This window comes from Xyrauchen texanus, chromosome 2 (assembly GCF_025860055.1).
Source record: "Xyrauchen texanus isolate HMW12.3.18 chromosome 2, RBS_HiC_50CHRs, whole genome shotgun sequence".
Lineage (NCBI taxonomy): Eukaryota > Metazoa > Chordata > Actinopteri > Cypriniformes > Catostomidae > Xyrauchen > Xyrauchen texanus.
Window position 1 is genome coordinate 24588856 of NC_068277.1, and position 13551 is coordinate 24602406.

At 34.9% G+C, this 13551-nt stretch overlaps 2 protein-coding genes across 2 annotated transcripts; both read left to right on the forward strand.

The window, feature by feature from the left end:
* The first annotated feature begins 1640 nt into the window (after positions 1-1640).
* LOC127618066 (uncharacterized) lies at positions 1641-5857 on the forward strand. The gene is made up of 5 exons (XM_052090306.1): positions 1641-1859; positions 4250-4609; positions 4703-4835; positions 5036-5084; positions 5590-5857. Exons 1-5 carry the CDS (start codon positions 1808-1810, stop codon positions 5845-5847), a joined length of 852 nt encoding a protein of 283 aa, XP_051946266.1. The 5' UTR covers positions 1641-1807; the 3' UTR covers positions 5848-5857.
* A 2696-nt stretch (positions 5858-8553) lies between these two features.
* nat16l (N-acetyltransferase 16, like) lies at positions 8554-12918 on the forward strand. The gene is given in 6 exon segments (XM_052142786.1): positions 8554-8883; positions 10079-10082; positions 11571-11656; positions 11658-11718; positions 12492-12695; positions 12698-12918. Coding segments are annotated over 6 exon segments (834 nt in total). The 5' UTR covers positions 8554-8625.
* The last annotated feature ends 633 nt before the right edge of the window (positions 12919-13551 follow it).

Below are 13551 nucleotides of genomic sequence, written 5' to 3' on the forward strand. Positions count from 1 at the left end.
TGTCTCATTTAATGTACAACACATGCCCAATATATAGTGCTATATAATTATTGAAAAGTATACAAGCAAACCCAACATGGAAAATAAATGCCATGTGACTAATCACCCTGGAGCCACAGGAAAATTGCATCCTGACAGGCTGACAATGCTGATTGGCTGATGGTAGGGCGGGGAATTACATTTTATTCTATTAAGATTGTTCCAAAAATCTGTAAATGTCAAAACATAATACAGCATATAGAATTTTTTTTTTTTTTTTGCCATTTATATGTTGTTTGCCAAAACTTAAAGATTCCGTCAGAGAAAGGTGTTTTTTCACCCAAAAAATGGAGCAGTTATAGTATCTAGCCGCACGTTAAATTACCCATGCTAACCTGCCAAACCATGACACCCCTGTTCAAAAGACCAAGTTGTGTTTTGAATGCTGGTGTGCTAGTGTCTCCAGCAGCCTTCTTAACTATCTTAACCAGCAACAATTCCTTTGTCAACTACAGTAGCTTAACCAGAAAGACACTTTTTTGGTGAACAGCATGGCTGAGCCTGTCAAACATCTTTACCAGCACCAAACTAGCACTAACCAGCTTAAAGAATGCCATCATGGAAGTTCATTTTGACAAGTAAGTGTTTGAACTAAAAAATAAACATTACTGCCAGCTAGTGTTTGGATGAAAAATTACACACAGATTCCTGGATGAGCTGTACTCAGGTGGTTGGTTTGGACACAAGATTCTTAATGATTACCAGTTGCCCAGAATAGAGTGTCATTATCAGGGGGCTTAAATGTTGTCTGAATTTTATGATGTATTTAAATGTGTCAGTAAGTGATGACAATATTACATGAAGCACAATATCATAGGAACAACGTTTACAACCAAAAATTGCATTTAAAATCCATCCAACTTTTCTCTTAATCAAGTCCATGCAAATCAGTTCAGTCAACAAACTTGTTTCCTTGTCAATTGTACTTACAAAATAGATGAGAAAAAGAACAATTAATAACATCCAATCACAAACTTGCCTGGTTTTCTCATTTTCTTGATTGTTTCCTTTTGTTTCTAGTTGGCTCTCTGACCTATCTCTGTCATTATAACACTGAGCTGCAGTATAAATAGCCACTCTAGAATGTCACTACACTCCTAGCCTGAAGTGACTGTGAGTGTTACTCAGCTGTCACCTTCTAGTAATATTCTTTAACTTCTGTGTTCCATTTCTGGGTGGGCAAGAAATCACTTACAATTGAAGACTATTATGGCAACACTTCAAACTGGATTGAATCTGCCCTTGCAGTCATAATTCTTTTAATGTATTTGATTTTACCATATTTGTGAGGTATTTCCATTATTTTGGACACTCATCAAAGTTTCCATTCGACATTTTAATTTCCCCCTCCAATTTCATGATATTTAAATTTACCACTAGTAGTGTTTTTCATGTTTCATGTCAGTTTACGTGGTAAGCATAATTTTACAGACAGTTTTTAGAAACTACCAGTGTTATTCTGTTAAACTTGAATGTGGTGACAACACATTTCTAAGTAGACAGACATTCTTGATGGAAACTCCCACGTTCAAGTTCACTTACCATCATATCCTTTCTACGGGGATCAAAGATCTGACTGAGCTGGCTAGAAAAGTAAAACGAAAGAAGAAGAAGAAAAAAGGCAAATTCAAAATGGTTGATGGTAATATTGACAGCAAGAGAGGACGGGTGTGAAAAGGAAACAAGTAAAACCACACAATACAACAAAAAGTAAGTCAAAGCAGGACAATGCAGAAGAGAGAGACCATGTTGGTTTAGCTCAGCAGCCATGAGAACCAACTTTCTTCGTGCTCTTCTAATCCTTGTCTTCCTGAAAACAGGTAATTGTTAACAGTAAGAAATAACTTCTACATAATTTTTTTATATTTGTACATTTGAAAACTGCATGGATTGTCAAAAAATTATTAAGGATCAGTTTGAGCAGAGGATGCTAAACATTTTATAATTTACATTTCGAACCATAGATTGCAAAATATTTGATTTCTTTAATCTGATAACAGGTTTTCAGATTCTGTAAACAAAAAAATGCTCAAACAAGCATTCACCACATTTCCACACTTCAACAAATGCCAGTTACATTGATAACATCCTGCATACACAGATACATGCCATCAATATCGCTGTTTGTTGAATTCTATATCTGCCTCATTTGTTTGAAGTTGGTTTTTGTTTCACTTTTGGACCCTTATTTGTGCTGGTCGATAGCACATAATAAAGCACAAATAAAAATGGTAACACTTTACAATAATGTTCCATTTGTAAACATTTGTTCATAACATTAGTTAACATGAACACACGATGACCAATAATTTTTCAGCATTTATTAATTTTTGTTCATGTTAATTTCAACATACAGTAGGGTACAATGGGGCTAAAGGCACACTTGGAAAATTAGCTTTTTTATGGTCACAAAGTGATTAATGATAGAGAAACATCATTTGTGTGAAAGGAAATGATAACTAAAGGTTTTAAGATTTAAAACAAGATTTAATTTTTTTTAAAGATTGTTTAAAGATTAAAAAAAAAATGGGTAAAAGGTCCTCAGGGAGGTTATAGTGATACAGGGTAAATACAGGGGCAATAGTTACAAGGCAAAATTTGTCAATTTAGGCAAATACTTTTAAAACAGCAAGATGCTTTTTTTGAGTAGCAAATTAATATAATGCTTATTCAAAATACCTTCTTCAGAAAAGGGTTAACCATTTTCTGTTAATTTCAATCACATTTGGCATTACATAACATCTCAAGTATTCTATAAACAAATTAATCTCCATTGTGATTGGATTGGATTAGTTGATGTGAGCCCCTTTATCTATTCCCACCACTTAAGAAAAACAATGTGTTTCACAGAGGCTTTTAGCCACTGTAACAGAGGGGCTTTTTAAAACATTCAAACATTAAATTTTTATTATTTTGAAAATAATATTTTGAGCTGTCTGGTCCGACACATTCAACAGAATGGACCAAACACTGTCCTATCACTTATTGGAAATGTTTTATATAATCACCTTGAACAAAACTGAAAATGACAAATAAGTATATTTGGGATTTTAATTAGCTAAATATATTTGCATGATTAAATGATAATAATATTAGATCTGATATTATGACCTCAAAATCAAATGCTAGACACTGCATGCAATATCTCATGGTTCATGAAAAATTTGCAGTGCAAAGTAACAGGGAAATATTTTGGTTGTTTTGTTTTGGGAGAAAATAAAATAAAATGTACCTTTTACCCCCGGAGGCCTTTAGCTCCGTTGTACCCTAATCCTAATCAATAGTTGTACAGTATATGTTATCATTAGTTATTGCACTATGAATGAACATGAACCAACCATGAACAGTTTTTATTAACTACCATTAACAAAGATTAATAAATGCTGTAAAAAAACATTGTTACTTGTTAGTTCATGAAACCTAATCCATTAACTAATGTTAACAAATAGAACCTTATTGTAACCTAAGTGTGACCAAAATATATTTATAATGATTTTATTACAATACTTTTCAGTTGTATTATATCTTTGTATTCATTAGTTCATTTTGTAGCATATTTTGATTTATTTTATTTAATGAGTTTTATCAATGTTAATGATTAATTTAATATTTTACTGTATCCACCAATTTTCGAATGCATTAATTTATTTTTCTACAATTTATTTATGAATTGATCCTTTTATTTATCAAAGGAGTAATAAACTTACTTCTCTGTTACAAAGAGACTAAAAATACAAAATCAAATAATGGTTCACATCTTCAGACCAAGAGAGTTGGCTATGTTTCTTTCCCTAAATATAGCTTGTGGTATCAACATGCTTTGATAATTCTTCTCTTTAAAAAATTGTTAAGAGTAGAATTTGAATTATGGCAACCATAATTATTCTGAAATAAAAATAAAATAAATGACTGTATCAAGGCTTCAGACACCCAAAGAAGGTGAAGTATTATTTTATCAGTAAATCTTACAATCACACAGATTTACCAGTTACACTCATTTTTATTAAATATAGTTTTTTTTTCAGTAACAACACAAAAATTAATATTTGTTTCCCCCACAATATAACCTATTTAATGTAAGCATTTGGCATTCCCTGAAGCTTTGTTTAGTATTCCATATTTTCATTACTTAATCATTTTAGGAGTTCCTTCAATCCTCAATTATACTTCTCATCTGTCGCACCTGTCCTTCTTTCCTGTCCTTTAACAGGCAAATCAAAAAGTGAAGTATCTATCAGACACATTCGAGATGAAGATCACCAGAACATTACATGTGTCCTTACAGGGGAAGAGAATATGATTCAGATCAACTGGGAGATGCAAAGAGGCCCAAATCGCACAAAACTGGGCATGTTCCATCCAAATTTTGGGATTCACATATCGTATGATAATAAGAAGGAAGTAAATATCAAGGGTAAATCACCTCCACATCCATTATCATCCCTGCTCATTAAATTGGCCTCAAATGAGAGTGTGCAAATCTGTTGTGCGTTCATAACCTTTCCTTCGGGTAAACTGGAGCGGTGCACAAATATCAGTAAGAAAGATGCCAATCACTCCATGATAAAAGGTACTGTAAAACTTACACTTGTAGTCCTATGCATATTCTGTCATCTCTTTGAGACTCTTGACTTAATTATGTTGTTTATATATTTTGTCATAGATTTTACTTATGTACAAACAGAACTGGGACTGGGATTATTTGGACGTTTAGGTGCTATGATCATTGGCTCTATTCTTTCCCTTTTTATCTTGGCAATCCTATTCTATTTATGCAGAAAGAACAACTGTAAGAGGTATATGCCACATTTCACAGATATTTACGCAAAAACAATTATAAAAATCTTTGATAAAAATTATACAATGAATAGCAAAAACAAAGCAAAAAGCTGTATATTAAATAATGTTATGATTTTTCATGTATCATTTTACAAACATTTGAAAAAATATTTACAAAAACATTTCTTAAACTGTAATGGGAAACTACATTTTGCAGGGGGCAGTCCTTTGAAATATGCATGTACCCAACGGACTTACCAGCCGAGGTAAGAAAGAATACAAATTTATAAAATTAATTAATCTTATAATTAAACTTTTCATGCATTGTAGATCAGTGATGTTAATCATTAATATTTTTCTAAAATAATAAACTGAAACATATACAAACCTTAAAACGATACTGTACATTCAGTACCAATATGTATTTTATATAGTACATACAGTACAAACAGAATTACAGTTGAAATGCGCACAGTGCAACATGGAAACATGGTCTTTTTGTTTTAATCTGTGCCATTTCCTTTCAGTCTCAAATTCACTTTATTGTATAAGTGATTATGTTAAAGGTCTCTCGGTTTCCTGTTATTTTCTAAAGAACATGCATGGTTGTGGTTAAAGTGTGGCTGTTACTCTGCAAAGCACTTTCTCACGGGCCTTGATTGCAACAAAATTACGAAACTGTGTGAGGAAAACTGTAGTAGTTTAATATATTGCATTTTGCCAATTTATTTTTAAATAATATATACCATGTATACAAATCTCTCACTTCAGACATTTGCAGAAGAATCAAATGATGCACCAACTCCTCAAAGTTCTCCAAATGGTTTTGACCCCTCTAAACTTTATGCCAAGATTAAAGAAGACCTTTTCTACGGCCGGTTGTGGAAGTCTTACCAAGGCCAACCTAATAAGGCATGGACTCAAGGTACCATGACAGATAAGGGACATGTTTATTATCAGCTTGGACAAAGTCTTTTACCACAGAGAAATGTGGAGGGCAGCACCTTGGGGCCAGACACACCAAAATGATTATCTTTAAGTAGCAAAAATTACTATTTTATATATATATATATATATATATATATATATATATATATATATATATATATATATAGTTGAAGTTAGAAGTTTACATAAACCTTGATTTTGTTGTCTTTAAACCATTTTGCCACAACACTGAAGGTACATGTATGTTTGGGGACCATTTGGAACACCCATTTATAACTGAACTTTAACTTCCTGGCTGATGTCTTGAGATGTTACTTCAATATATTCACATAATTTTCCTTCCTCATGATGCCATCTATTTTGTGAAGTGCTCCAGTCCCTCCTGTAGTAAAGCACCCCCACAACATAATGTTGCCACTCCCATAATTCATGGTTGGGATGGTGTTCTTCGGCTTGCAAGCTTCACCCTTATTCCTTCAAACATAACAATGGTCATTATGGCCAAACAGTTAAAAAAAAATTTCATCAGACCTTAGGACTTTTCTCCAAAAATAAAATATTTGTCCCCATGTGCACTTGCAAACTGTAGTCTGGCTTTTTTATTGCCGTTTTGGAGCATCGGCATCTTCCTTGCTGAGCAGCCTTTCAGGTTATGTCGATATAGGACTCGTTTTACTGTGGATATATATATACTTGTCTTCATGTTTTCTCCAGCATCTTCATAAGGTCCTTTGCTGTTGTTCTGGGATTGATTTGCACTTTTCGCACCAAACTACATTCACCACTAGGAGACAGAATGCATTTCCTTCTTGAATAGCATGATGGCTGCGTGGTCCCATGGTGTTTATACTTGCGTGCTATTGTTTGTACAGATGAACGTATCACCTTTAGGCATTTGGAAATTGCTCCCAAGGATGAACAAATAGTTTTTCTTTTGATTTTCCCATAATGCCAAGCAAAGATGCACTGAGTTTGAAGGTAGGCCTTAAAATACATCCAAAGGTACACCTCCAATTCAGTACACCTCATATCAGAAGCTGATTGGGTATTTGTCTAAAGACTTGACATTATTTTCTGGAATTTTCCAAGCTGCTTAAAGGCACAGTTAACTTAGTGTATGTAAACTTCTGACCCACTGGAATTGTGATATAGTCAATTAAAAGTTAAACAATCTGTCTGTAAACAATTGTTGGAAAAAATACTCATGTCATGTACAAAGTAGATGTCCTAAACGACTTGCCAAATCTATAGTTTGCTAATATTAAGTTCTATATTCCAGACTTTGAGTCATTGAGGTAAAGTAAATGGTGTAAAGAAGACTGTATTATATATATATATATATATATATATATATATATATGTATATATATATATATATATATATATATATATATATATATATATATATATATATATATATATGAATATAATCCTTATATATATAAAATATATAAAAGGATTACTTTCATTTTCTAGGCTCTATTTTGTGTTCCTTTTAAGAAAAACACTTGCATCTTGTATGTAAAACATAACATTCAATATAAGTAAACTCGAAGGGAATCGAACTTTTTGTGATCATTAATATGTATTGCAAGAGACATGTTTGGCACTTCCATATTAACAACAATGTAAGAATTGACTTATTTTATTGTATCTCTTATTGGGTTCTGTATTTCCTGCCTGAGGTTGTAGGCTTTCTTTTATTCTTTGAACATAAAACTCTTTGTAGTCATATTGTTGCACAAGTTGACCATTCATTTAGGTACATTACACAGAATTAAACATACAATAGTAATTCCGCGTTTTATCCGCTTGGTGGGGACACGATACTATTTTGAAACAAGGAGTCTTCTTCATTTGTTTCGGTGTTTATATTGCAAAGAAAATGAAGTGTTATATTATTTATATGGGTTTCACCAAATGGACAGGGGACGTCACAAAGAAGAACAATGTGTCCACTATTGAACTATACCCCCTTTATGCGTTTGTTGAAATTGTTTTTGACCTAAGACGTAACGCAAGAAAACGACGTTCAGACTATGTAAAGATTGAATGATTCTTACTCTAAAGTGTTACAAGCCTTCTAGAGTGAAGTCCATGTTCGGTCGAGATGGAATTTGTCACACGGAACCTGACTGTCTTCTGGAAAAGAACGTCAGATTCACACAAGTCACGATTTAAGTATTGTTTACTGCTATCAAACACATTTGCGTAACAAACACTACATGACAGAATGAATCTTAAACGTATTAAAGTTGACAAGGAAGGTTGACAATGCAAGTTGCTTTTAGTTTGTGTGGAGATTATTGTGCGACATAACTTGCAAACGTATTTCACCTAATTTGCGTTACTGATTAATTTACATTTACATTTATGCATTTGGCAGACGCTTTTATCCAAAGCGACTTATAGTACACTTATTACAGGGACAATCTCCCAGGAGCAACCTGGAGTTAAGTGCCTTGCTCAAGGACACAATGGTTGTGGCTGTGGGGATCGAACCAGCGACCTTCTGATTACCAGTTTACCAGTTATGTGCTTTAGACCACTACACGAAGCAGTATCAAGTAGTTCATATGAAGGACTCTTCCTGTCCTCTTCAATAGCAAATCATCCAGAATTACATTGTTTGTTTTTTACTCGTAAACCTACTCCGTGTTGCCAACATTTTCATAGTTGAAGTAACTCCAAAAACACTTATGAGCTGCTAAATAAATTTGGTCACATGTAGGCTTAGTTCTAATGTTACATAGATTGCACTGTGTCCTATTACAATATTTATGATTGCAGCAGAATATAATTACTTGTATCATCTGTTTTATTGTAATTTGTTAAATGCTTTACTAAATTTTTTCCGCTATGGCAACAAGATTTGCACACAGAAAGACTTGTGCTTTAAATCAGCAGTCAACCTGTGCAGAAGTAACAACAGAATCTCTTTGTGTGGGTGTGAGTGATGGCCTGACATTCTGCCTGGCCAGACCAGAGGACTATGATGACGTGATGGCTATGTTAGAAGACATATATAAGGGCAATGACTACCTTCCTGATCACTATCACTCCTGGTTGACTAAGCCAGCTAGAGTAGTAATTATAGCAAGAAGACATACAAAGCTGGTAATATATACAATATACAATAATAAAAAGGTTTGGTAGACTGCATGTGACTTCTGAATTTGAGCTTTATCTTGTGTGTAACTTATGTCAGAAGAATCAGGGAATTCTATTAGCATTGATATATTTTGCAAGTTGTGTTACATGCATGTTTTGTTATATTAACATGTAATTTCCAGTATAATCATTAAAGGTTATTCCTTTAATGTAACATGGTAAATGTTAAATGGTCTGCACTTATATAGCACCTTTTTTAATCATAGAGGTTACCAAAATGCTTTACACTGTGTCCCATTCACACACACATTCACGTTCACATTCAGACACCAATGGCGTGAATCTTATGGTGAAAAATCTTACCCAAAGAGGAAAATGCGGTCATAATTTACTCATGATCATGGCGTTTGAAACCTGTATGATTTAACTTTTTATATGGAACACAAAAGGAGACGTTTGAATGAATATTGCGGACCATCTTTTAGTTATAATTGCAATGGATGTCTCACTTTAAAGATTTAAAATGACCCAAAAGTATTAAAAAAGTAGTCCATGCGGCGGCCCTTGCATCATATTCCAGGTATTCGGAAGACATACTGTACAATAGGTAAGAATTGGGAGAACTGTGAACAAGCTTCTCTTGGTGCTCATTAACAGACATTTCGATTTTCCCAGAAAAATTACTTAAATTTTGGGCTGTTTCTCACCAATACCTATTGTATGCCTTTAGAAAATTAGCAATATGACAGAATTCACAAGGACAAATTCAATGATAATTTTGATTCATTTTAAGCATTAAAGTGAGGCAATATACACTGCCATTGCATCAAAAAGATATTCCACGGTATTCATTAATACAACTTCTTTTGTGTTTCACATAAAGAAAGTCATAGAAATTTGGAACAACATGAAGGTGAGTAAATTATGCCAGATATTTCATTTTAGGGTGAGCTATTCTTTTAAGGCAAAATTATATTATATCTGTGCCACTAGGTTCACCAAACAGAATTACTAAAATAATAATCACTTTCAAACAGACCCCAGAATACTCATCTATCTTAGAAAAAACTACACACATCAGCTGTAGCTTTATCTTCTTAAGTTTTATGTCAAGCTCAAGTAAATGTACAAACACTATCGTATACACACACACTCACACAAACACACTGTATTATAAGCTTATGTGTAATATTATGTAAAGGGATGTAAAAGGTAGCTGGAATTCCACAAAAGGCCTTCTGAATCAAGAAGTTCAAATCAAACAATATTGCCAAACTTATTTTTGTTGTTACAGTTTAATAAATAATTAGGTTAGCTGTTGATGTGATATATTATTCACACTGTTGATGCATTTCTTAAAATAACATCTAACATTAATGAATAGAAGATAAATAAAACAGATTACACAAAGATTCAGATTGAAAATGATTAGAAAATGTAACACAAATCAAGCAGTTGGATTTGAAGAAAATTCAAATTGTACATAAGTGCAATGGTGAAAGTCTTGTTTATACACAGACATGTGTGTTTCTGTCAAACAAATGTAGATGGACATATATGCTGACTTGCGTGCCGACACCTGGGTAGGGTTGAACCAGCTGTGCGTAAGTTAGGACGTTAAGTTCACACTAAGGGCTTATTAGTTATTTTGTAACTAAGTCGGTGCTTAATTTGATTGCGCCACCTGTTCTTAAGGCAAGAGTTAACTAGTAGGTTGTAAACTCTCCATAAAGTAATGTGTACTCGCATAATAGGACGTTTACCTGTATTGATACAATAAACAGCCTTCAAATTTGTACACCGAAGTGTTAAAAAGCTGTGACTTTCAGTTATATCTCGCTACTGTTGATGTTCAAACCTTGTTTGCTCACATAACTGTCAGCTGTAATACATTATATCCCCATTAAAAGATGATGCATAATAAAACAAGATTTAATAAATAGTATATTTGCACTTTGCAAATAACTATATATAGGAACTGTATCTAAAATAAATAAGGGGTGATAAATAAAGGCTAATACAAAGGCTGGAAAAATAGACATTTATTCATTTTAATAGCTTATATATTTTGTATATGTTGACACTTGATACCAGACGATGCACCCTGAAAACTGCACCGTTTGAACAGTTTCATGCTGAAGAGCCGGTCATTATATGTCCAAATTATTGATGACTATCATGCAAAACATGAACTCATTGATGTCATTAAATGAGTCTGCTTTTTTTTATTCCAACCATTACTCCTGGTCGGAGGTTTAAATATTAAATATTAAATATTTTGTTCATATGTAGGGTTACATTCTACCTAAGTTTAATGGTGCAATGCTCAAATATTTAATAGTGCTTAAGTTGTGACTTAGTGCCCATTTACACCACAACTAGGCTAAGTTGTAACGTATGTATAGCTGGTGCAACTGACCCCATGTCTTGTGTGTGTGGATGTGCGCACTGCAGTAGCTTTGGTTATAGCAAGTGCACAGGCGCACGCCGCACGGACATGGATTTCTGCACGCATGCATCAGATTTGTGCTTTCGGTTAAACTGCGTTACTTTTACAAACGTTTATTGGGTGGGTTACTGCGTTGCATTTAGATAGATCTATTTCTTTTTTCCAGGATTATCAATCTACATGAATGCACTGACAAATAAAGTAAATAGATAAAACTCAAACTTGAGATTTTTCTGGGGCACAGCAGATTTATACTGGGGCACATACCCCAGTAAAAGGCGTCTAGTGACGCCCCTGATCTACCCTAATGTGAAGACTAAGCGCCTCACCCAGAGGAGATGACCCAGGGCCTGAAAAACTGAGCTAGTTCACACTGTTCGCAAGAAGGGTAAGTTAAATTTGGAAAAGATTGCATTTAATTTAATTTTTGAGAATATTCTTCTGACAAAAACATTCTGAAATTGTTTTTTGACAACATATACAAGTAACTTTAGACTTTTTCCAGATTTAAATTTGAAAATAAAGTTGAAAAGATATTAGAGAAAATCTAATAATCAGCATAGTGTGTTCATGAGCGATAATTTTCCAATGATCTGCATTTCTAACCTCTGTGTTTCTTATATTTTGTTATTTTGCTGACACACTCCCTTATTCTATACATAATGTAACAAAGCTGTGGCAGGGCTTGTGCATAAGTCTCTACTTATTTAATTAGTCATTTGATTTACTGCACTTTGAACCTCGGAAAGCTTTCCAGATTTTCAAACCATATTAATAAAACTTGAATATAATGTTTCAAAGGATTTCATACATAAAAGCTAAGCTAATTTTTGTCTTGAAAAGGATTCTTTGCTCCACTAAAGTAATGTAATCTAGGCTTTGGTGCCTTTTCTTTGCATGCTAAAAAGTTCTTGTATATTCCATTGCACCATTTATGGTCAAGGCCATATTAGTGATGTGGCACCATTTATAAAATGAGAAAGACTACTATGATGTTTAAGTTGTGCTGTCACTTATTTATCCTTTCCATTTAACCTACACTAGTTGTCTCCATGGAGGTCTACCTATGTCTCACTGTGACAAATTCAGTCTCATTCTCGTCCTTAGTCCTTGACTCCCCTTCATCACCTTTTTAGCTTTACTATAATGCTATTTAACTGTTTAGTTGTTCTGTCTCTTTGTGGGACTTCTTAGAGTTTTGATGACTTTGTCTCAAGTCTCAAGGCAAAACTGGATATGTCAGATTTGTCCATCACCAGGCATCCTCTAGTCGCAGTGGACCCGGATGCCCTTAAAATGCTTCTCTTAGATTCAGACCTGTCCTCCAGACTTCATCTTCCAGGGGGTACTATAATCCAGGATTGGCAGCCTTGAAACCCACAGAGAGTAAACTTAAGGTCTTGGCAAGATGAAACTTGATATGGTTTGTGGATGGTTCCAGTGATAAACCCTTGTTTATAAGCTTTCACACATCTTCATATCCTGTTCCATTTAATGGAGGGTCTGTATGCTTTAATATTGACTTGAACGGGACAGACGCTTCCTTTGCAAAAAAAGCACTAACAGCCCACCTGAAAAATTGGGAGAGGTGAGATTTGCGGACTATATCCCAGTCAAGCTCAACCTCCATTACCCCTCACCTGCATCAACATGTATGACAGAGAAGGTGACTCCTCTCCCAGCTTTCTCCCATCACATTGTGGGTTATGGCGGGAAACCCATGCCGCCTCCTTGCTCCACGCCTTCCACGGCTCCTTGCTTCCTGCCTGCCATGGTTAATGAGCCAGTGCCCATGCCTGCCACGGTTAACTAGCCAGTGCCCCTGCCTGACACTGTTTACGAGCCAAAGCCAATGCCTGTAGTCTCGACGTCCCAGAGCCAGTGCCTGTAGTCTCGGCCATACCAGAGCCAATGCCTGTAGCCTCGAGCATCCCAGAGCCAAGGCCTGTAACCTCGACCATCTTGAAGCCAATGCCTGTATCCTCGACCATCCCCGTAACCATGTTGCCTGCTGGACGGAAGAGGAGAAGGAAAAGAACACCTTCTCTCCAGTCGCTGCCAGTGCTCATGACCACCGAGGTCATTCCCCAGTCTCTGCCTGTGCTCACTACCACAGAGGTCGTTCCCAAGTCTCTGCCTGTGCTCACAACCACGGAGGTCGTTCCCCAGTCTCTGCCTGTGTTCATGACCACGGAGGTCATTCCCAGTTTCTGCCAGTGCTCATG